This window comes from Rhineura floridana, chromosome 3 (assembly GCF_030035675.1).
Source record: "Rhineura floridana isolate rRhiFlo1 chromosome 3, rRhiFlo1.hap2, whole genome shotgun sequence".
NCBI lineage: Eukaryota > Metazoa > Chordata > Lepidosauria > Squamata > Rhineuridae > Rhineura > Rhineura floridana.
The window spans coordinates 196613684-196637099 of record NC_084482.1 but is presented as its reverse complement, the minus strand read 5'-3'; the positions used below and the strand labels follow the sequence as shown (position 1 = coordinate 196637099).

The window sequence follows — 23416 nt, the reverse complement described above, 5'->3', positions numbered from 1 at the left end:
GGTGCTTATACGTATCCATCCTGCATTCATCCTGCTTTGCCGTTTATACGTCTTCCTGTTAGTCATTCATTCACCCCACACTTTTCATGCATTTCCTTGTCACTTTCCTAACTGCAAAAACTCTATTTCTTTTTAAAATTACGTTGGGCTAGTGACACAGGGACATGCTTTTGGAGGTCACTGATTCACAGGCTCGCCATAAGTCGTAATCGACTTGAAGGCACCTAACAACAACAACAAAGGGACACGGAGAACTGTAATTTACTTTATTCACACAAACCTAAATTTCCTGGTGTGGGCTTGGATCCCTCCTGAAAAAAAAATGACCTTGTGGAGGCATCCCAAGCCATTCTCCCAATCCTATGTGTGTTGAGAGGAAGGGGGAGGGGAGCAGAAGGCACGCAGAGCCAGCTACAACGTCACATGGAGTGTAGACTCTAGCAGCCTATCCCCCTTCTTGGGGCCAGTAGTGCAGTGGCAAATTCAGAAGTGCAGGGTCCCTTCATGATAGTTATGCCATGCCCCCTCACAGCCACACACCCCACTCACTTGCTTGCTCTCCGTCGTCATCTCCACACTCCTTTCCTTGCATGCTTTCTGCCACAATAACAGATGTCCCTAGGAACCAATCAGCATGAAAGGGGAGTGTGTTAGCTACAGAAATTTTGCAGTTTAAAGCACTGACAACATTTGAAATTTCTGGAAAACATTAATTCAACTCCAGAAATTATTTCTACATCTTGAATATGGCAAAAACCTTTCAGAAGTTGCTGTTGAAATGTGACTTTGAGATATTTTCTTAAAATGTGGGGCACAATCCAACTCCTCACCCCACATTCACACCTCCCAGGACCAGAAGAAAAAGAATGCAGCACTAGTGTCTCTCATTGACAAAGGAGGGGGGGAGGAAAGATGGAAAATCACTGTGACAACAGCTTTGCATTTCAGCGCTAAGACAAAACAAACAAGCAAACCAGTGTTTATCCATGGTGAGGAGAAAGAAATTATGCTTGATGTGTAGCTATCTCCAAATCAGAATCTTAAAATAAAGAACAAGTACTGGGAGTTTCTAGCGCTGTTGCCAAGATTTGGAACCTGAAAAAGGCAAGGCATGAAAACTGAGAATTGTAGTCAACTAAGTCCTACTCAGAGTAGACCCACTGAAATTAATGAATCTGGGTTAGTTGTGTCTCTCAACTTCAGTGGGTCTACTCTGAGAGAACTAGCATTCCATACCACTCTGTTTTCTGACATTGCATCTGATTTTCTTAGATATTCTAGAAAGTTGGAAATGGTAGCACCAACAGGGTGGGTGATGGGCCCTGTATTGGTCTCGGGGCCCTGGCAAATGCCCAAATCTTGCTGCTGCCACCTCCTGGAGTCAACCCCAGTAGTGTCTCTTTGCCTTTCTAGTCAAGCACTTTCTCCATTAAGAATATTTTTACCACAGGACTCTGATAATGGCTAGGAAAATCATCCAGGAATGCCCAACATAAGATCTGGAGGTCTTATCAGGCCCTCTCTGGCATTTAAATACATTCATAGCACTCTCATGCCCCTTCAACTGTCAGGGCTTCCCCAAAGAATCCTGGGAACTGTAGTTTGTTAAGGGTCTCCTAACAACTCTCTGCATCCTTAAACAACAGTTCCAAGGATTCTGTTAAAGTGGCACAAGAGTGTATTAAATGTATGGTGTGGATGTGACACCGACACTGTGCCCAGATGCGCTGTAGGCAAAGTAAAAAAAAAAAAATTAAAGGGAGGAGGGGCAAGTGGTCCAGAGCCCAATGCAAAAAACACAAACAAATCAGGCCTAAAGGCCCTTGGCTATTCCTAAGAAGGGTCCAGTCTAGGGTTGCCAGGTTCTTGGCCTGAGACTGATCCTGTATCTTTAGGAGAAGAGAAAGTCAACCAAGTGCAGGTGTTCTTGCAACTCTGTAATGGGAAAAACCACAAGGTGCAATTCTCCCTTCTCCCTGCACAACTTTTAAAGATACAGAAGACCTTTTGGTTGCCAGGCCCGGCCTCCAAGAGGTCTTCTGTATCTTTAAAAGTTGTGGAAGGGGAAGGAAGAATTCCACCTTGTGGTTTTTCCCATTACAGAGTTGCAAGAACACCTGCACTTGGCTGACTTTCTCTTCTCCTAAAGATACAGGATAAGTCTCAGGCCAATAACTTGGCAACCCTAGTCCAGTCACTTTTCATGAATCAGCAGCACATGACATACTAGGAAGGAAAGGGAAGAGAAGGGGCTTTCAGATAAGGACATCTCCATGAAGGCCTTCTGAGAGGTACGGTAGTCCAGTGCTGACTGCATGCTGGGAGAAAGGGTGGGATATAAATGTAATAATAAATAAATAAAATAAAATAAATATTTCAGTTGTGTCATAATAGCATGCTTCGCCTGTGCATCTGCTTTGTGGATCTTCATTGCGTTAGTTCTGACTTCTGATGCAGCCTAAGAGATTCACCTCCCCCTCCCATGGCAACAAATATACCTTTTTGCATTTCCTCTTGGAGTGTGAACAGAAAAATTACTCCACTGCTGCTGACAAAGCTGCAAGACTAGAGCTGGAAAGAACAGAGAAGTTGGAGTTCATAGAATCATAGAATAGTAGAGTTGGAAAGGGCCTATAAGGCCATCAAGTCCAACCCCCTGCTCAATGCAGGAATCCAAATCAAAGCATTCCTGACAGATGGCTGTCCAGCTGCCTCTTGAATAACTCCAGTGTCGGAGAGCCCACTACCTCTTGTGGAAGGAAAACTTTCCAGGCAAAAGTGAGGTGCTCCAAGGAACAGAGTTTATTGAGACAATACACAAAACCAATAGCACGATTGGGAGAGCAGGTCCAAAGAACCACACTCTGAAGAATTACAGGCAATGCATCTCATTTTATGATAACATCTTTGCATCATACATCTAGACTATCTATGTCCATGCCAGCCCTCTTCCTATCAGGCGATATTTTGCATACATCTTGGCCTGATCGGATCCAGCCTCATGTGATGCATTCGGCCTTGCCTTCACCATGCTGACACCAGAGGATCAAAATGTCATAGACAATCTGAGCTCGATATTTCTACATACTTTGCATTACTTTATGCTACATGAGCAATAATAACTGCTGGTCAAGCTTCACTGCAAACTCCAAGCATCTGTTAGTTTCATTTTTAATTATTCACATAGTTCCTTAAAATGTTATTCATAGCATTGCATTCTAGCTAGCATTGCATTTTAGCAGTACAAACAATCTTTATCTTTACTCATCTCAGAAAAGCCATGAGTTAAGAGTTTTCTTTTAAAGACAGAAGCCCTAAAAGCATGTAATCAATTATGGATCAGAAATCTCCTTCCTCATTCTCTAGGTAATTGATTCCATTGTGGTATGGCTCTAACAGTTACGAAGTTTTTTCTGATGTTCAGATGAAATCTGGCTTCCTGCAACTTGAGCCCATTATTCCTGCACTCTGGGATGATCGAGAAGAGATCCCAGCCCTCCTCTGACAACCTTTCATATACTTGAAGAGTGCTATCATATCTCCCCTCAGTCTTCTCTTCTCCATGCTAAACATGCCCAGTTCTTCCAGTCTCTCCTCACTGGGCTTTCTTTCCAGTCCCCTGATCATCCTTGTTGCCTTCCTCTGAACCTGTTCAGTTGTTACTATCCCTTCCCTGCCAAAAAAAAAAAAAAAAATCAAGGAGAGGATGCCTCTTAGAGATTCACATTTACCTTTTAAGCCTCTTCTTCCAAATGGATGTGCAGTTTAGAATCCGTGGGTCAACTCTGGACCCGAGAGCTAAGAAGAAAGAACAGCAGCCAACAGAGTACCCTGAGTTACTTGCAGCTTGTTTCCTTATAGCACTGAACAGGAAAGTCAGTGTCAATGTGTTGGTAACTTGAAGATGTACCAGCATACCTCCAAGGGTTTGGTCTGGGAAAGCTGGCCAAATCTGTTAAGAGGTGTGCAACTTCCTGATGGGCTTGCAAGCACCGTGCTCCTTAAAGGGAACACTCGAATCAAACACTGCAGTACCAAGTCTTTTCATGTCAGAGGGGAAAGGCTTATGAAGACTAAAGTGGACGCTGAATTTCACCTAAAGAAACATTCATGACGAGTTTGGAGGTTTCTGCTTTTCTTTCTGTGGGGTTTAAAATCCTGCTTGGGGTTGTGGGGCTCACTGGTTTGAGAATGGGCTGGGGCAAGGAGGTGGGGAGGTTGGGGGAAATGCCAGGTTGGCGGTGGCCCTTCAGGTGTGTGTGCACACCTGTGAGATGTTGTCGTTGGCTACCTGGAGCTCCTCTGACCTTGCTGCTGCTTCACCTTGCCCCATCTCTGTCCTGGTGAATGCAGCACCCCATACACCCCTTCAGGGTTAAGCATCCCATCCTTCCCCCACCGCTTGCCCTCCTGACATCCCCTCCCAGTTTGCTTTAAGAAAGAAAAAAAGGTGACAGGCAACTGCTACATACAATAGTCTGTGATTTAGACAAAAAGAAAGGCTCATCTTAGGGTGAAAGTATTATTATTATTATTAATAACAACAACAACAATAATAATGCACTTTTCAAAAATGAACTCAAAGTGACTTGCAAACTTTACAAGCATTGAAAAACAACCTGAAATACTCACAAAATGCAGACAAAGTAAAATCACACTCATTCCCCTGACTTAAGCAGAGAATTCAGCTCCAAAGGCTTGGGTGGATAAAAATGACTGGAGACTGACTATGTGTAAGCTCTAAATCTGTGGACTTAAGTGAAGAGTGGTTTTTCCCCACACAAAGTGCTAGCCCAAGAGGCTTGATCTGGATAAGGAGCCTAGTATGGGGTAGAGAGGATTTAACCATTTCCCGCTTCCCCCCATCATGGTCCCAATACAGATCAAGAATTCGAATCGGAACTTTTCTCTCTCTGCAACCTGCCAGAGCAGGGGACTGATCCAAACTGGGAAATTAGGGATGGAAGGATCTGTCAGTTTTGGTCCTCTCCTTTTCTCATTTTTCCAATCTTTAAGTTCTCCACATTTGTGCAGCAATTTGTGATTTTTTTTAAAATCCTCATGAAAATTCTCCAGCATTTTAGTGTGAATTTCTCCTTTTTGTAGGCAGTTTTGACTAATGTACACATTTTTGCAAGCAATTTCTTGTCATATAATGCATTTATGTATGGTATTTTCACAAATGTTTTCATTTCGATGCCCCTAATATATGCATTTTTGTAAACATTGCTTGGTTGGAGATCTGCATTGCAAAATTCAGAGAAGTGTGAATGCCAAAGGATGGCTGTGTTTCGGTGCTCATTGGACAGTGCAGATTTGATAAATTTGCCTTTAAATGCAAACTGAATCAAATTTCTCACCCATCCCTCATTGGGACCATGGGGGGGAGGATTAAAGCCCCCTAACCCCAGTACTAGAGTACCAATCTGGATCAGGTCTGTCATCCTGGAAATACTCTGTACATGAAAAATAGCAACACCTTGTAAAGAGAACAGACACAGAGCAAATGCATTGTCTTTTGCACCCAAAGAGGCTTTTATTTGAAGATTAGTAAACCTGCCATTTCATATTTGCATCCAAGTTCTGGAAAAGGTTTACTAAGTGCTTGCTTATGTTGACATGTCAGGTGCATTCTACCATGTAAAGTTTTCTGCTGGACACCTGTGGAATGTGGGTGGTTCGGTGGATTGCCTTCAGCCATATACTTCTGTCCTGGTTCAACACTCCTATGGATTTTTGATCAGCTTGGAGCAAGTGGGGCATCGCTAACAGAGATGGGGGAGGAATTCATTTGGTTTACTTTTTGCAGTGGGCCAAACTGCTCTCATGCTCCTGAACTTGCTTGCAGATTGGAATGCAACTCCCAGTTGCATTATGCATTTCTTTGGATTTCGCATTGCATTTTCAGTGTGCAAAAAGTCCACAGAAGAACGGCTATCTTACATAAAAGATGTGTGCAAAATGAGCACTTTGCTGATGAATTGTAAAGTGTGCATTTTGCACACAGTAAAAATGAGTATTTGATGTAATTCACAAAATGCATACAATGGGACTGAATGGGACTGAATGGGATGCAATAGGATGGAATGGAGCGATGATTCTGTGCCAGAGAGACCAAAATGGAAGGTTGTTGAATGGGAAAAAGATGGCTGCCTCCATTAGTACATAGATAAGAACATAAGAAGAGCCTGCTGGATCAGGCCAGTGGCCCATCTAGTCCAGCATCCTGTTCTCACAGTGGCCAACCAGGTGCCTGGGGGAAGCCCGCAAGCAGGACCCGAGTGCAAGAACACTCTCCCCTCCTGAGGCTTCCGGCAACTGGTTTTCAGAAGCATGCTGCCTCTGACTAGGGTGGCAGAGCACAGCCATCATGGCTAGTAGCCATTGATAGCCCTGTCCTCCATGAATTTGTCTAATCTTCTTTTAAAGCCATCCAAGCTGGTGGCCATTACTGCATCTTGGGGGAGCAAATTCCATAGTTTAACTATGCGCTGAGTAAAGAAGTACTTCCTTTTGTCTGTCCTGAATCGTCCAACATTCAGCTTCTTTGAATGTCCACGAGTTCTAGTATTATGAGAGAGGGAGAAGAACTTTTCTCTATCCACTTTCTCAATGCCATGCATAATTTTATACACTTCTATCATGTCTCCTCTGACCCGCCTTTTCTCTAAACTAAAAAGCCCCAAATGCTGCAACCTTTCCTCGGAGGGGAGTCGCTCCATCCCCTTGATCATTCTGGTTGCCCTCTTCTGAACCTTTTCCAACTCTATAATATCCTTTTTGAGATGAGGCGACCAGAACTGTACACAGTATTCCAAATGCGGCCGCACCATAGATTTATACAACGGCATTATGATATCGGCTGTTTTATTTTCAATACCTTTCCTAATTATCCCTAACATGGAATTTGCCTTTTTCACAGCTGCCGCACACTGGGTCGACATTTTCATCATGCTGTCCACTACAACCCCGAGGTCTCTCTCCTGGTCGGTCACCGCCAGTTCAGACCCCATGAGCGTATATGTGAAATTCAGATTTTTTGCTCCAATATGCATAATTGTACACTTGTTTATATTGAATTGCATTTGCCATTTTTCCGCCCATTCACTCAGTTTGGAGAGGTCTTTTTGGAGCTCTTCGCAATCCCTTTTTGTTTTAACAACCCTGAACAATTTAGTGTCGTCAGCAAACTTGGCCACTTCACTGCTCACTCCTAATTCTAGGTCATTAATGAACAAGTTGAAAAGTACAGGTCCCAATACCGATCCTTGAGGGACTCCACTTTCTACAGCCCTCCATTGGGAGAACTGTCCGTTTATTCCTACTCTCTGCTTTCTGCTTCTTAACCAATTTCTTATCCACAAGAGGACCTCTCCTCTTATTCCATGACTGCTAAGCTTCCTCAGAAGCCTTTGGTGAGGTACCTTGTCAAACGCTTTTTGAAAGTCTAAGTACACTATGTCCACTGGATCACCTCTATCTATATGCTTGTTGACACTCTCAAAGAATTCTAATAGGTTACTGAGACAGGACTTTCCCTTGCAGAAGCCATGCTGGCTCTGCTTCAGCAAGGCTTGTTCTTCTATGTGCTTAGTTAATCTAGCTTTAATAATACTTTCTACCAGTTTTCCAGGGACAGAAGTTAAGCTAACTGGCCTGTAATTTCCAGGATCCCCTCTGGATCCCTTTTTGAAGATTGGCGTTACATTTGCCACTTTCCAGTCCTCAGGCATGGAGGAGGACCCAAGGGACAGGTTACATATTTTAGTTAGCAGATCAGCAATTTCACATTTGAGTTCTTTGAGAACTCTCGGGTGGATGCCATCCGGGCCCAGTGATTTGTCAGTTTTTATATTGTCCATTAAGCTTAGAACTTCCTCTCTCGTTACCACTATTTGTCTCAGTTCCTCAGAATCCCTTCCTGCAAATGTTAGTTCAGGTTCAGGGATCTGCCCTATATCTTCCACTGTGAAGACAGTTGCAAAGAATTCATTTAGCTTCTCTGCAATCTCCTTATCGTTCTTTAGGACACCTTTGACTCCCTTATCATCCAAGGGTCCAATTGTCTCCCTAGATGGTCTCCTGCTTTGAATGTATTTATAGAATGTTTTGTTGTTGGTTTTTATGTTCTTAGCAATGTGCTCCTCAAATTCTTTTTTAGCATCCCTTATTGTCTTCTTGCATTTCTTTTGCCAGAGTTTGTGTTCTTTTTTATTTTCTTCATTCGGACAAGACTTCCATTTTCTGAAGGAAGACTTTTTGCCTCTAAGAGCTTCCTTGACTTTGCTCATTAATCATGCTGGCATCTTCTTGGCCCTGGCGGTACCTTTTCTGATCTGCGGTATGCACTCCAGTTGAGCTTCTAATATAGTGTTTTTAAACAACTTCCAAGCATTTTTGAGTGATGTGATCCTCTGGACTTTGTTTTTCAGCTTTCTTTTTACCAATCCCCTCATTTTTGTGAAGTTTCCTCTTTTGAAGTCAAATGTGACCGTGTTGGATTTTCTTGGCAATTGGCCAGTTACATGTATGTTTAATTTAATAGCACTGTGGTCACTGCTCCCAATCGGTTCAACAACACTTACATCTCGCACCAGGTCCCGGTCCCCACTGAGGATTAAGTCCAGGGTTGCCGTCCCTCTGGTCGGTTCCATGACCAACTGGTCTAGGGAATAGTCATTTAGAATATCTAGAAACTTTGCTTCTTTGTCATGACTGGAACATATATGCAGCCAGTCTATGTCCGGGTAGTTGAAGTCACCCATTACTACCACATTTCCTAGTTTGGATGCTTCCTCAATTTCATATCTCATCTCAAGGTCTCCCTGAGCATTTTGATTAGGGGGACGATAGATCGTTCCCAGTATTAAGTCCCTCCTGGGGCATGGTATCACCACCCACAACGATTCTGTGGAGGAGTCTGCCTCTTTTGGGGTTTTGAGCTTGCTGGATTCAATGCCTTCTTTCACGTATAGAGCGACTCCACCACCAATACGTCCTTCCCTGTCCTTCCGATATAGTTTATATCCAGGGATAACCGTATCCCACTGGTTTTCTCCATTCCACCAGGTCTCTGTTATGCTCACTATATCAATGCTCTCCTCTAAGACCAAGCACTCCAGTTCTCCCATCTTGGTTCGGAGGCTCCTAGCATTAGCATACAGGCACTTGTAAGCAGTGTCTCTCTTCAAGTGTCTTTGGCACTTGTGGTTAGGCCTGTGGTAATTTTGCTCTTCTGAATTTATATCCTGTGCCCCTGCTCTCACACTGCCTACTTCTAGGCCATCTTTTTCTCCATAAAATTCCCCATGGTAAAAGTGAAGTTGCTAGACTCTAAACAGCTACGAAATATTACCACCTCCTATGTACATGCTTATTATTTTCATTGTAGTAGAACTATGTGGATTTTTTTAGCAATTATTTTTAAAAATCCGCACATAAACAGGATAATATAGATCCATGTTTGCATATAGGAGAAACTGACATGGAACAGAAAGAGGATGATTCATCAGTTCCTAAGTCTGACTCATATGTATTAACATTTTCATTCTCTGATTAAACACTGGAACCTTATTGTATAATTATTCCAAGGGGCAAGGTGACTTGATAAACGTCTTGCAGTTCTTTGCAGAAGCTGGAAGTTTTCATTGCAGTGAACATGGATTGCTAGTACACATTTCTGTATCCAGCTTTGCCTGTCTTCTTCTTGACCTATCTATGGTGATTGGTGATTTCTTCAGTAGACTACATGGCGGAATGGAATTCCCAGTGATAGGTCTGTGATGTCACAGGTGAAAAGACCAATGAGAATCAAACCACATTCCCTCTGGTCCTCTTCCCAACTCCCATGGATGCTTGTAGGAACCCAGACTCAGAAGTAAGTTAATTTCCCTAAGTGACTGACTGTCACTTCCCTCTGATCTCACTGTCAGCCCAGAGCTACCTTCAGCTGTGTCTGTGGCTTCAGTCCTGGCCCACAACCCCCTTGTTGTCTTCCTTTTGGTCCAAGCTCCTAAGGGTCCACACTCAAGATCATTTAACACAAATTAATTACCCCTTAGCATCCTTTCATACACATATTTGGTCTGATGTTATGGATAGGGGAGAAATTTGATTCAGTTCACATTTAAAGGCAAACCTGCCTAATTTGCCCTTACCAAAACAATAAGTCAAACTGAAATATAGCTTGTGTTGTTACGTGCCTTCAAGTCGATTATGACTCATGGCGACCCTATGAATCAGTGACCTCCAAAAGCATCTGTCATGAACCACCCTGTTCAGACCTTGTAAGTTCAGGTCTGTAGCTTCCTTTACGGACTCAATCCATCTCTTGTTTGGTCTTCCTCTTTTTCTGCTCCCTTCTGTTTTTCCCAGCATTATTGTCTTTTCCAGTGAATCATGTCTTCTCATTATGTGTCCAAAGTAGGATAACCTCAGTTTCATCCTTTTAGCTTCTAGTGACAGTTCTGGTTTAATTTGTACTTTTTCACAGTCCATGGTATGGTATGGCCAAACCTTTCCTCCAACACCACATTTCAAATGAGTTGATTTTTCTCTTATCTGCTTTTTTCACTGTCCAACTTTCACATCCATACATAGAGATTGGGAATACCATGGTCTGAATGATCCTGACTTTGGTGTTCAGTGATACATCTTTGCATTTGAGGACCTTTTCTAGTTCTCTCACAGCGGCCCTCCCCAGTCCTAGCCTTCTTCTGATTTCTTGACTTGTCTCCATTTTGGTTAATGACTGTGTCCTTGACAAGTTCAATGTCCTCATTGTCAACTTTATAGTTACATAAATCTTCTGTTATCATTACTTTGGTCTTTTTGACATTCAGCTGTAGCCCTACTTTTGTGCTTTCCTCTTCAACTTTCATCAGCATTCGTTTCAAATCATTACAGGTTTCTACAAGTAGTATGGTACCATCTGCATATCTTAAATTATTGATATTTCTCCCTCCAAATTTCACACCTCTTTCATCTTGGTCCAATCCCGCTTTCCGTATGATATGTTCTGCGTATAGGCAGAGCTTGGAAAAGTTACTTTTTTGAACTACAACTCCCATCAGTCCCAGCCAGAATGTCCACTGGATTGGGCTGATGGGAGCTGTAGTTCAAAAAAGTAACTTTTCCAAGCTCTGCGTATAGGTTAAACAAATATGGTGATAAAATACACCCCTGTCTCACACCCTTTCTGATTGGGAACCAATCAGTTTCTCCATATAGTTATCCTTTGAAATATGCATTACTCCGAATTTTGCAATCAAGTTCTCCAGCCAAGCAATGTGTACAAGGGGGAACAGCTACAGCACTGGGAGTGGAGAAGACCTGCCCTGGAAGTGAGTATCTGAGCATCTGGGTGCTTGCTTGCTCGCTCCCCTAGATTGCTGTCTTTTGAGACAGCTGACGTCCCTGGTAAGTGCTGCAAGGACTGGGACCCCCTGCCTGACCCTGGCTCCAAAAAGAGGCTGCAGTTAATCTTGCAGCCTCTTGCATCAGCTCCTGGCTGGCTCAGGGGGCATAAAAGCCCGGCTGCCCTTGGGCGGCAGGACTACCCCTTAAGGAGCCCCAAGGGTGAGGGCACTACCCCCTGCTATTTTTTAATGAAACTAGAGGAGATTGGTAGTGGGGAGGGTGTATGGTGCATGTGTAGTTCCAGCACAGGGTGAGAGCCTGTGCAGTGAACTGAATTAAAGGAGAAAGTCACCAGATGACTTCAGAGAGTCTGTAACTGGCAGAAGGCTGGCATTCCTTGGGTGTGAGATGGGGGGGTAGATGTCTGACTGTTCCCAATTGTCTCAGAGACTTCCTGGGATAACTGGTCCAGGTAGGTTTTGTTGGTGGGCTCTTGTTGGGTCCATATCAGGTATTTAGGAGGAGTCTTAGTAGGGAAGGACATAGGTAATGCCACCTCAGTTTCAGTGATTATGAATAGAAGGAGGTATAGCCATGGGGAGGTGGTGAACTACCATAGAAGATGAGGGCAAGGCTATCTATGCCTTGTTCATTGCTCCCACTTCTCTCATGGATGAGTTCCTCATTGCTCATCTGCTGTGCTCACTGGCCTGTGTATGTTGTTGTTTAATGCCAGATTGGTACACAATAAAACCACACTCATCAATGATTTGATCGTGGATGAAGGTGCCAATTTGGTGTGCATTACTGAGACCTGGGTGGATTTGTTGGGAGGAGTTGATCTGACCCAGCTTTGCCCACCTGGATACTCAGCGCAACACCAGAACAGGCTGCAGGAATGGGGGGGGGAGTTGCTGTGGTCTACAGAACTTCCATCTCTGTCACCAGGAAACCACTCTGTCTTGGAGCTGGCTGAGAGGGCCTGCACCTGGTGTAGGGCCGAGGAGACAGTAAACTAGAGGGGCTGCTGGTGTATCATCCACCCTGCTGCCTGGCAGCTTCTCTGACCGAGATGGTGGAGGCCATCTCAGCTGTGGTATTGGAGGAGCCCAGAACAATAGTGCTGGGTGATTTCAATGTTCATGCTGAGGCTGCCTCTAGTGTTCCAACTCAGGACTTCATGGCCTCCATGATGACCATGGGGCTGTCTCAAGTTGTCACCGGCCTGATGCATAGGGCAGGTCACACTCTTGACTTGTTTTTTGTTCCAGATGGAGGAAGGGGTGGTCTGGAGATAGGGGGGTGGATGTCACCCCATTGTCATGGTCAGACCACTTCCTGGTGAAGTTTAGACTTATGGCTCTGATCCTTCCCTGAAGGGGTGATGGACAGATTAAGATGGTCCATCCCTGGAGACTAATGGAATCCATTGGATTCCTGAATGTCCTGGGGGAGTTCTCAGTAGATAGAGCAGGTGACCCTGTTGAAGCCCTTGTCATGCTGTGGAACAGTGAGGCGCATCAGGCTCTTGACACAGTTGTCCCAGAGTGCCCTCTCCGGCATTGTGGAATCCAGTTTGCACCTTGGTATACCAGTGAACTAAGGGCAATGAAACAGGGTGGATAATGGCTAGAGTATAAGTGAAGAAGATGTGCTCTGAGGCTGATCGAGTACACGTAAAACATCATAACTGTGCCTACTGTGTGGAGGTAAGAATGGCGAAGAAGGCCCACTTCTCTGCTACCACTGCATCCTCAAGTAGCTGTCCAGTGGAGCTTTCTGTATTGTCAGGGGTCTGTTGACATCAGCTCCAGGAAATGGAGTTTTAGAGGCCCACTGTGAATTGTTTGCAAGGCACTTTGAGGGTAAAGTTGGTTGCCTCCATAGCAATCTTAATGCCCATCCACATCTACTGTAGTCCCCAATGAGGTGTCAAGTGCAACATCTGCTGCAACTTCTTGGGAATGGTTTCAGTTGATGTGGCCTGATGACATGGATAAGGTGCTTGCGACAATGCTGCCAGCAACGTGTCCTCTCGACCCTTGTCCTTCTTGGGTTATTAAAGCTTGCCGAGGGGGTTTGACCAAGTGGATCCAGGGTGTGATCAATGCATCATTGTGGGAAGGAGTGGCTCCAGCTGCCCTGAAAGAAGCGGTGATGCAACTGCTCCTGAAAAAGCCCACCCTGGACCCAACAGTTTGTGAAAATTACCGACCGGTCGCAAATACCCCCTTCTTAGGGAAGGTGACTGAGAGGGTTGTGGCGCAGCAACTGCAGGTACTCTTGGATGAAACAGATTATCTTGGCCCGTCCCAGTCTGGGTTCAGGCCTGGTTATGGGACTGGATCGGCCTTGGTCGCCCTGATGGATGACCTTTATCGAGAGAAGGAGAGGGGGAGTACGACCCTGTTATTCTTATTTGATCTCTTGGTGGCTTTTGATATTATTAACCATGGTATCCTTGTGGATCGACTTGGTGACATGGGTAGTGGAGGCACTGTTTTACAGTGGTTCTGATCCTATCTCCAAGGTCATTTTCCAAGAATAGCATTGGGTGGTTGTCTTTCGGACCCCTGGCAGTTGTGTTGTGGGGTACTGCAGGGTACTATCTTGTTCCCCATGCTGTTTAACATCTATATGAAGCCCTTGGGAGCAGTCATCAGGAGATTTGGGGCGAGGTATCAGCAGTATGCTGACGATACCCAGCTCTATTTCTCCGTAACATCTGAATTGGGAGAGGCCGTGCAAGCCCTTGACTGCTGCCTAGACTCAGTGATGGGCTGTATGATGGCAATAAACTGAGTCTGAAACCTAGCAAGATGGAGGCACTGTGGGTTGGTGGGTCCCCAGTGTAGATAATTGGTCCGTTGCCTGCTTTGGATGGGGTTGTACTCCCTCTGAAAGAGCAGGTCCATAGTCTGGGGGTGCTCCTGGATCCATCTTTGTCGCTAGAGGCCCAGGTAGCCTCAGTGGCTAGGAGTGCCTTTTACCAGCTTTGGCTGGTAAGACAGCTGTGGCCATTTCTGGACCAGGATAGCCTGACCACTGTTGTCCATGTACTGGTAACCTCTAGACTGGATTACTGTAATGCGCTCTATGTTGGGCTACCCTTGAGGCTGGTCTGGAAACTGCAGCTGGTGTGAAATGTAGCAGTGAAACTGCTTACTGGGACAGGGTATCGCCTACATGTCACCCCGCTGCTGAAAGAATTGCACTGGCTACCTACTAGCTACTGGGATAAGTTCAAGGTTCTAGTTTTGGTGTACAAAGCGGCCCAGAGCTTGGAAAAGTTACTTTTTTGAACTACAACTCCCATCAGCCCCAGCCAGCATGGTCATTGGATTGGGCTGATAGGAACTGTGGTTCAAAAAAGTAACTTTTCCAAGCTCTGACAAAGCCCTATACAGCTTCGGACTAGGATACCTGAAAGACCCTCTTATCCCTTATATATGCAGTCCATCACTGCACTCTGCAGGTGAGGGCCTCCTGCAGATACCATCTTATCAGAATGTCCGTTCTGCACAACATAGGAAATGGACCTTTAGTGTAGTGGCACCTACCCTTTGGAATTCCCTCCCCTTAAATTTTAGACAGGCACCATCTCTGTTATCTTTTTGGTGCCTACTGAAGACCTTCCTCTTTCAACAAGCCTTTTAAGTTGAGATCTTATCCCAGTCTTTGTCTGTGTTGGAATTACTTTTTAATATGTTTTTAAACCTTTTTTTAAAAAGATGTTTTTAAACCTTTTTTTAAAAAGTTTTTAAAGATGTTTTGTTTTAATATATTTTAAAGTCTGTTTTTATGATGTTTTAAAGTGGTTTTAGTGCTTTTGTTTGCCACCCTGGGCTCCTACTGGCAGGAAGGGCAGGATATAAATCAAATAATAAATACAAAAAATGCATATAGTAGGGGGAAATGCATGTATTTGTGAAAATAGGACACAAAAATGCATTATGATAAGGACAATTGCATTGCAAGAAATGTTTATATTAGGCAGGTCTGCATACAGAAATGTTTATATAAGGAGAGAGTGGTAAGCGGCAGTAACGCAGCCGAAGTTCTGCTCACGGCCAGAGTTCAATTCCAACAGAAGGAGGAAGTCAAATCTCCGGTAAAAGGGGTCAAGGTCCACTCAGCCTTCCATCCATCCGTGGTTGGTAAAATGAGTACCCGGCGTATGCTGGGGGGTAAAGAAAGGCCGGGAAAGGAACTGGCAATCCCACCCCATATATACGGTCTGCCAAGTAAACGTTGCAAGACGTCACCCTAAGAGTCGGAAACGACTCGCACTACAAGTGTGGGGACACCTTTAATGCTGATGTATATTCATGTGGCCATTTTTAAAAAAAACAAAATTGCAACCTGATGTGGAAAAGTGACAAAGTGAGAAGCTGAGACATAATGAAATGGACATATTCCCCCATCCTTGACTGATAGAAAGTTGTGCTGCAGCTGCTTCCATTGCATGCTGGCGTGGGATAATTAGGGGTTCTAAGCTACTTCACTGACAGCACAGAGAACATCTAGCAGTAGCTCTTCTGGGTTGTTACATGGAGTACAGGGTATGCAACCTTGCATCCGCGAGTTGGCAGAATAGGGTTGTATTCAAGTAAGTCATCCTCAGAGAGTAGACCCATTGAGATTGACTTGAGTTAGTCATGTCCATTGATTCCAATGGGTCTACTCTGAGTATTACTAATGATGGATACACCCCCATTTTATTTTTAATTTTTACAGGACCATCTTCCTGTGCCTTTCACAGCTGTTTAATCTGCAGACATTCACAGTCCTGTCTTCATGCAATGACAAGTTTCACCAGCTAACTTCTGCATATCAAAGTCATAGGACCAGATCAGGTTTGTTTTTTCTGGACAGCTAGCAACTCTTAATGTAGTTTCTGGGTTTCAGGCCGGGTTTCAGCCCTACATTAAGCCGGGTTTCAGACCTGGTTTTGGCATGGAAACAGCCTTGGTCGCCCTCTATGATGACCTCTGTCGGGAGAGAGACAGGGGGAGTGTGACTCTGTTGATTCTCCTTGATCTCTCAATGGCTTTCGATACCATCGTCCATGGTATCCTGGGAAGACTGGCTGAGTTGGGAGTGAGAGGGACTTAAAGCACAAGGCTTCCATCCCCCAAAGAATCCTGGGAACTGTAGTTTAAGGGTCCTGGAAATGAAAAGTGAACAGCAGTTCCCAGGATTTAGGGGGGCAGCCTTGGGCTTTAAATGTATGGTGTGGAAGTGGTGTTGGAGGCAAAGTGACATCACATCACACATGATAGCATGTAGACACTCCCTGGACAAAGCACAGTGTAATGCAAAGGGGGGAACCTTTGGTCTGCCAAATGTTCTACAACTCCCATCAGCCCCAGCCAGCATGGCCAATGATCAAGGCTGCTGGGAGTTGTAGTCTAATAACATCTAGTGGTCTAAAGGTTTCCCCACTCCTGGTGTAAAGCCTCCGGGTTTGTTTTGTTTGTTTATTTAATTGATATATATTCCTCATTTGGACTGGAGTCCTCAAAGCAGCGAACAACCTTTCTAAAACACAACAGTTATACCCAGAACCACATGCCCACACAACAAAACAACTAGCTCTAGAAGCAGCAGCCCACATCAGATGTTCCTTCCCACAGGACAGATGGCATCCATTGGCCCTGGGGTGGGGAAAAGACTGTCCGATGTGTGAGGCAGATGAAGGCGGAGCAGGCCCTGGGGTTGCCTGTGCTTGACTGCCTCCCTCGCTCTCTTCTTCCTTCCCACAAGGCCACTGGTGGCTAGAGCCTATTGGGACTTGGTGGGGCTGAAGGCAGGGAGGCCACAGAAGGCAAAGCCAAAGCCAGTGGTGGGCAAAGCCAACTAATGCTCCTCCCTGCTGAGTTCTCCAAGGGCAGCCTTGAGACTAAGGAGGAGGAATCTGACAGGCAGTTTCACCCTCTGGACTGGTTGTAAGTAAGAAGGCAGGCCAGAGGGCAGGCAGAGGTGAGTGGGGCAGTGCCCCATTTGCCCAAATGGACTAGCCTACTGGTGTCCATTGGCCCGGTGGTGGGGAGGGGGCAGTCTGACTGGAGTCCAAGGGATGCAACAATATCTCCAAGCTTATTGACATAACCAATTGGCAATGAAAGATCCCATAAGAAATAACATAAGAAGGGCCTTGCTGGATCAAGGCAATGGCCCATCTAGTCCAGCATCTTGTCTTCACAGTGGCCAAACCAGATGTCTCCTCTGGGAAGCCCACAAGCAGGACTTGAGTGCAACAGCACTCCTCCCCCCTCATGATCCTCAGCAACTCTTATTCAAAGGCATGTGTCCTCAGACACTGGAGGAAATGCATAGCCATTGTGGTTAGAAGCCATTGATCACCATTGCTTATCCAATCCATCCCGCTGCTGGTTACTGGGCAAGAATGGGTCCATTGAACAAATAGATAAATAGTGTCAAGATGAGCACACTGTTACTGGTGGAGTGGGAATCTGCATTGTGGGCCCATGCTCCATAGATCCTTCAGTCTATCACCGTTGACTGTTCCTTCTGCTGTCTCCTCTACCCATTTTCTTCCCGACTTTACTTTCCCTTCTTAGGAATGTGGGAAGTTGTCTTATCCAGAAGCAAACTATTGGTCCATCAAGCTTTGCATTTTCCACACTGACTTGCAATGGATCCGTGGGATTCCAGAGACGGCCGGGCCTCCCCTGCCCTCCCTGGAGATTCTGGGGATTGAACCTGGGACCTTCTGCATGCAAAGAGGATCCCCTGCACTGGGCTATGGCCCTTCCCCTTCTCCCACAGGCCCCACTCCTCAGCTTCTCCCCACGGCTGCTTTTCCTCATCTCTTGTCTCGGGTCTCCCCTTAACTGCTGTCCACTTTCAACCATCCTCCTGTCACTGACCTAAGGGAGAGAGGCAGTCTCTGCAATTGATGTGCAGGTTCTTAAGTATGCCGATAGTGTCCGGTGGGGGAGGGAGGGAATAATTCCTGGGATCCTAGCTGGCGGGGGGGGAATGTGCATACCTCTTTTTTCTCCACCTTCAGAGGAAACCCCCCCACCCCGAGGAAACCCCCTCCACTGAAATTGGAATATCCAGAGGGGGAAGTAAGTGCCACTGAACATAATGAGACTCACTTCTAAATAAACATGCATAGGAAAACATTGCAAGTCTCTTTCCCTAAAATAAAAAAATACTGTCAAAGACAAAAAAATGTGTACACCCCCCTCAACCCCCCCTCCATTTTCCCATATCTGACTGCTCCTATTGGTCCCCTGCTGTGGTACTGTCATATGAAAAGCTGTTTTGTGGCCCTCCAACCCCCCCATTTGTGCATATTATATGTATATAGTTTTGACTTTTTACTGACTTTTCCCATAAGCACCCCACTGTGATGCCACGGGGTTTTTTGAATCTATGCCCCCTGCCAATTTGTCAATGCACACCTACCTACCTACATATGTATTACTGACATTGTTCCCATCTCCTCAAATTCTTGGAATGGTCTTTCCCAATCTAATCCCCCACATGTGTTTTGGACTACAGCTCCCATAATCCTTGACTATTAGACATGCTAGCTGGGACTAATGGGACCTGGACTCCAAAATCTGTGGAGGGTACCAGATTGGGGAAGGCTGTCTTAGAACATGCACCCTTAGAAGAAAACTGGGGCTCGCAGCACACAACATCCAGAGGGTGCCCTGTTGGCTATCCCTGCTCTTGAGGAACCTAGGTCCATTGGCTCTGCTGTCAAATTGCCACCCAGTTTGAACCTCCCATTCTTAAGATGCCTATTTTCTTCACCAGGTCTTGGAGGGCCACTGATGCCACTGCATGGGAAGACATGTTTGGAGCTGCATCCATAGAACCTGGTCTTTCTTCGTATGGGTGCCTGCATCCCCAAGCCCAGTCCTCCAGCACCACTGAGTGTAGACAGCTTACTCTCCGCAAAGAAGAGCTTGGAGGAAGGCAATCGGGGATCTGATACAATGCTGACAGCTTGCTTAGATCATGCCCTCTTAGAATTTCCTCGTGAACCACACTGTCTCCGGGACAATGCCACCTTGACTGTTCAGGTCAGAGGGAGGAAGAGAATGGAGTTTGTCTCCGGTGGAGGTGAGAACAAGATAGTTGTCTCTTGGTTAAAGAAGAAAACCCACTACAACATTGAGATCTCCAGTCTGGAGGTGTACCTGAACCGGTTGTCCCTCTGCACAGCTCCACTGACCTCTGACAATTTGGAGAAGGTGAGGCAGGAGCTCCTTCAGTGGGATGACGCCACTAAGGAACTCCGCGCCTGCCTGGATGTTGCCATAACAGAGATTGAGAAGGAGCCACCTTCGGTGAAGAGCAATGCTGAATTGACCATTGAGTGTGGCAGTTCCTGCTTGGACTTTGTTTCTGGGAAGGGGAGGTCCCGTATCCACATCCTTTTTTCTGATAAGCAACCTCGGTACCAGGTCCGAGTTTCCTGCATGGACATCTATGTAGACAGGTTGAGCTGCCGCACAATGCCGCTCACCTCAGAGAACCTGCTGAAAGTGTGGAAAGAAACAGAAAGCCTGAAAGGATGCACAGTGGACCTCCGGGCTTGCCTCAAGCGAGCCTTGCAAGAGTTTAATGCTTTGTCGCCACGGCACCGGGCTAATGCCACCATCTTCATTGACTGCGATGGGAAGAACTTCAAGATGGTTTCCGGGCATGGAGAGAGCTGGATCTCTGTCTTCAACATTGTCGGAGATCAACATTGCCGCAGAGAAGTTGTGCTGGCTCTGGCAGAGACTGGATCATCCAGCAGGCTGACGGGGCCATCCGCTGGGAAACGTGGGAAAGAAGGGCCATTGTTTCGGGTGAGGAAACTGGAAGGGAGGAAAGGTGCAGAGGAGGGCCCATCCAATCAGGTACGGAGAACGTTCAACAGGCCCAAAAGGCAGTCCAATGGGAAAAGATCTAAGAGAGGGCCACCCAATGTGGTTGTATTAGAAGAATTTGCATCTAGTAGTTGGAAAGGAGAGGAAGAAACAACATCATTTGCAGGGAGGACATTTTCCAGTGGCACAAGGGCAGATACAAGACTGCCCAATAGTTCCAGGGGACTGGGAGGAGAATACATCCTCAAGTTAAACGTATTATCATCCAGCTGGAAAAGAAAACTGTCTGAGGAGAGAAATGGAAAAGAAATAGAACTTGCCGGGCTACAGAGTTTACCCAGTGGGACAGTAACGGAAGAAGTACTGATCCATGGAAAGAGCGAAGACATGGGGCCATCATTCAATGGATCAAGTGAAGAAGAAGAAGGAGAGCCAACTGATGTTCTAGAGGAAACTTCAGACAGCAGACAAGCAGACGGCGGTCCAGAAAGGTGACTCGTCCAGGGGACTGGTGAACATGATGGATCCCTCCCAGGCTAAGGTGATGGTCGGTTCTTGGACTGGGACTGAGATGGATCCATTCCAGGAACAGGACATTGTTTTTGGATTGGGAAGTCGGGGGCTGGTCCACCAAATGAATTGTGTAAGAGTGATACCAAAAATAAATGATCTATGGACCTGAGGTTCCTGTCTCTTGGGACACCCTCCATGGGCTCTGCCTCCTGCGGCGACCAGTTCTTTCTAAACTGGTTTTCACTACCCCCGTGTAGAAAAAGGTCTTGATGCTGCTGCCTAGCAGGACAGCAAAGCCCAAGCAGGATGTTATGAACCCTTTTCACAAAATGCAGGAGGTGCAACTTTCCCCATCACTGATGTTCTGTAACTGGGGCACCTATACAGGTGAAGAACACTAAACTCAGATGGTCAGCATAGGATGTGTACATGTAAGGAAGGACCATGGCTCAATGGTAGAGCCCAGGGACTGCACCAGGCATGACTGGGCCCTTGGGCATCAGACTGCCCTGGGCCCGCATTGTCATGCTCCCCAAATCCCTCCTGATGCAGGCAGCACGACCTTAAATAGGCCCACCCACCCCACCTACCAACCACATCAGTGATCCAGCACACACACACCTGCCACCACCCAAGATATATATACTTGTGGGGAGGTTGGATCCTGGTTATGGTACTTGGGAGGCTTCAACCTCTCTCCACTCTGCACGATGTCCTCAGCTTTAAAAACCCCAAAGGTGCTATGGGCCATTGGGCAGAGGGGACCATACAGGTCAAATTCTTCTCTTCAGTTAATGTGTCCAGGAGTGGGAGGGAGAATTGGATCCAGATTGGGACATAGGGGGAAGAGTTAAACTCCACATCCCTGCACTACTGCCTCAGTCGAAATCACCCACCCACCTACACTGCTTTTAACCAAAGAGGAAAAAATAACATTAGGAGATCTGATCATGTCCTGTTTAGTTCAATCCTTCCCATAGACCTTCACACTTTCTTTTCCTTCAGTAAAAGCAACTCATTGCTGCCATCTTCTGGTCTGGCCACACTAGTTTGTGAACTGGGGGGGGATTTAAAACACCTTCAGACTGTCAGTATTTTGATGGAGGGATTCAAGTGGAATGCTGGAACATTAGATTTGTGCAGTAAAAGTGGATTAAAGGTCTCTGTGGCCCCAGCACAACAAATCCACTTTAAAAAAGTATAATTTTTTTGTGGTGTGGAAAGTGACAGAGAAATACATTTTTTCATCCAGTGTGGGATGAAGAACTAATTAATGGGATGATGTAGAAACGCCCTGCAAGCAAGTCAGGATAAATGCAGAACAAATGCTCATTGCTGTATTACCTCCTCATAAAGAAATCAAAATGGATACATTTGTATTGGCACCAGGTGAGACTCCCAGTGGAAGTCATCTTATCCCACACTCCATCCGAAGATGACATGTATCCCCCCTTTACCCTCACAACAACCCTGCAAGGTCTTAATCCATAAGATAGTGATTGGTTCAAGGTCCTCCAGTAAGCTCTGAGGTAAGGATTCAATAAGGTCTTCCCATATTAAGTCCAGCACTTTAGCCACTATGCCTTACTGGTGCTATATGGTGACTGAGAATTTTATCCAAGAGATCAAATAGAACATCTTTTGTAGTTCTCTTTTTCTTTCATGCTGTTGACATGAGGCCTAGAAATTATGTGTGGGCCAGCAGGCTAGTATGTTCCGCAATATCAGGGAAAAGTGCATACAAAAATGTGTGTGAACCAGGGATGTGCTGGAATTCCACCCCATTTGGATTTTGTATCGAATTTCCCATTAATTAGCCTATTCTGTGTTGTCATGGATTGGATTTTTGTGCAGCAATTACCTGTGGCTATTTGTGAAAACGGATTGCTTTTTTTTAAAAAAAGCTTCTAAAATATCAGTATTAAGAACAATATTTTTATCTATATTTCCTTCCATTTATTAATATTTCCTTTAAAATATCAATATTAATATCAATATTTTTGAGGAGAAAAAAACAGATTAGTAAAAGCGGCGGATAGTGGACAAAAAAGTACTCAAATCAATACCAGCCTGTTAGGTCAACAGAGTACTTTCGAAGTTCTAGTGTGAACTAATAACTTGGATAGGCTTGTTCTGTGATGCTACATCACAGGATCTCTTGGGGGACACTCATGCGTACTAAGATAGCCATCTTATAGAAGAGTGTCTCTAAGAGGATAGTATTAGAAGTGCAGATGGGGGAGAAATGCAATTCACTTTGCATTTTAATGCAAACCTAACCCATTTGCACTTCCCAGAACAATGCATGAACTGAAGTGCACCTCCCCTTTGAAATGTGCACTTCTCCAAATTTTGTGATGCATTTCTCCAGCCAAATAATGTGTGCATACATGAAGAGAAAGTGAACATAAAAATGCATATATTTGTGAAAATAACATAAAATGCATTATATTAGGGATAATTGCTTGTAAATATATTATATAACATGAAAAATTGCGTATAAAATGTGTGTATCAGGGGAAATGCGCATAAAAATGCTGATGAATTTGAGGATTTTTTCTTTACAAACTGATGTGCAAAACTAAGCGAAAGATGGGGGAAAATGAGGGAGAAAATGAAAATCACAGTTTCATCCATCCCTAGTTTATGTACTTCTTTAAAACATTTATACACCACTTAATCAT

General features: G+C 45.2%; 1 protein-coding gene across 5 annotated transcripts; it reads left to right on the top strand.

Annotated features, from left to right (window-relative positions):
• The first annotated feature begins 2189 nt into the window (after nucleotides 1-2189).
• Nucleotides 2190-22459, top strand: LOC133380986 (uncharacterized). Of its 5 annotated transcripts, none has more exons than XM_061619296.1 (3): nucleotides 2190-2291; nucleotides 16096-16214; nucleotides 19156-22459. In XM_061619296.1, exon 3 carries the CDS (start codon nucleotides 19233-19235, stop codon nucleotides 20712-20714), a length of 1482 nt encoding a protein of 493 aa, XP_061475280.1. In that variant the 5' UTR covers nucleotides 2190-2291; nucleotides 16096-16214; nucleotides 19156-19232; the 3' UTR covers nucleotides 20715-22459. The 5 variants fall into 5 exon arrangements, with proteins under 5 accessions (XP_061475280.1, XP_061475284.1, XP_061475281.1 ...); XM_061619297.1 differs by lacking the exon at nucleotides 2190-2291 and adding an exon at nucleotides 4042-4125; XM_061619299.1 differs by lacking the exon at nucleotides 2190-2291 and adding an exon at nucleotides 11499-11577.
• Nucleotides 22460-23416: the final 957 nt, after the last annotated feature.

Bases quoted from the DNA above. Each gene is read 5' to 3' on its own strand.
- LOC133380986 (XM_061619300.1), top strand. From the start codon at position 19,233: ATGGGTGCCTGCATCCCCAAGCCCAGTCCTCCAGCACCACTGAGTGTA.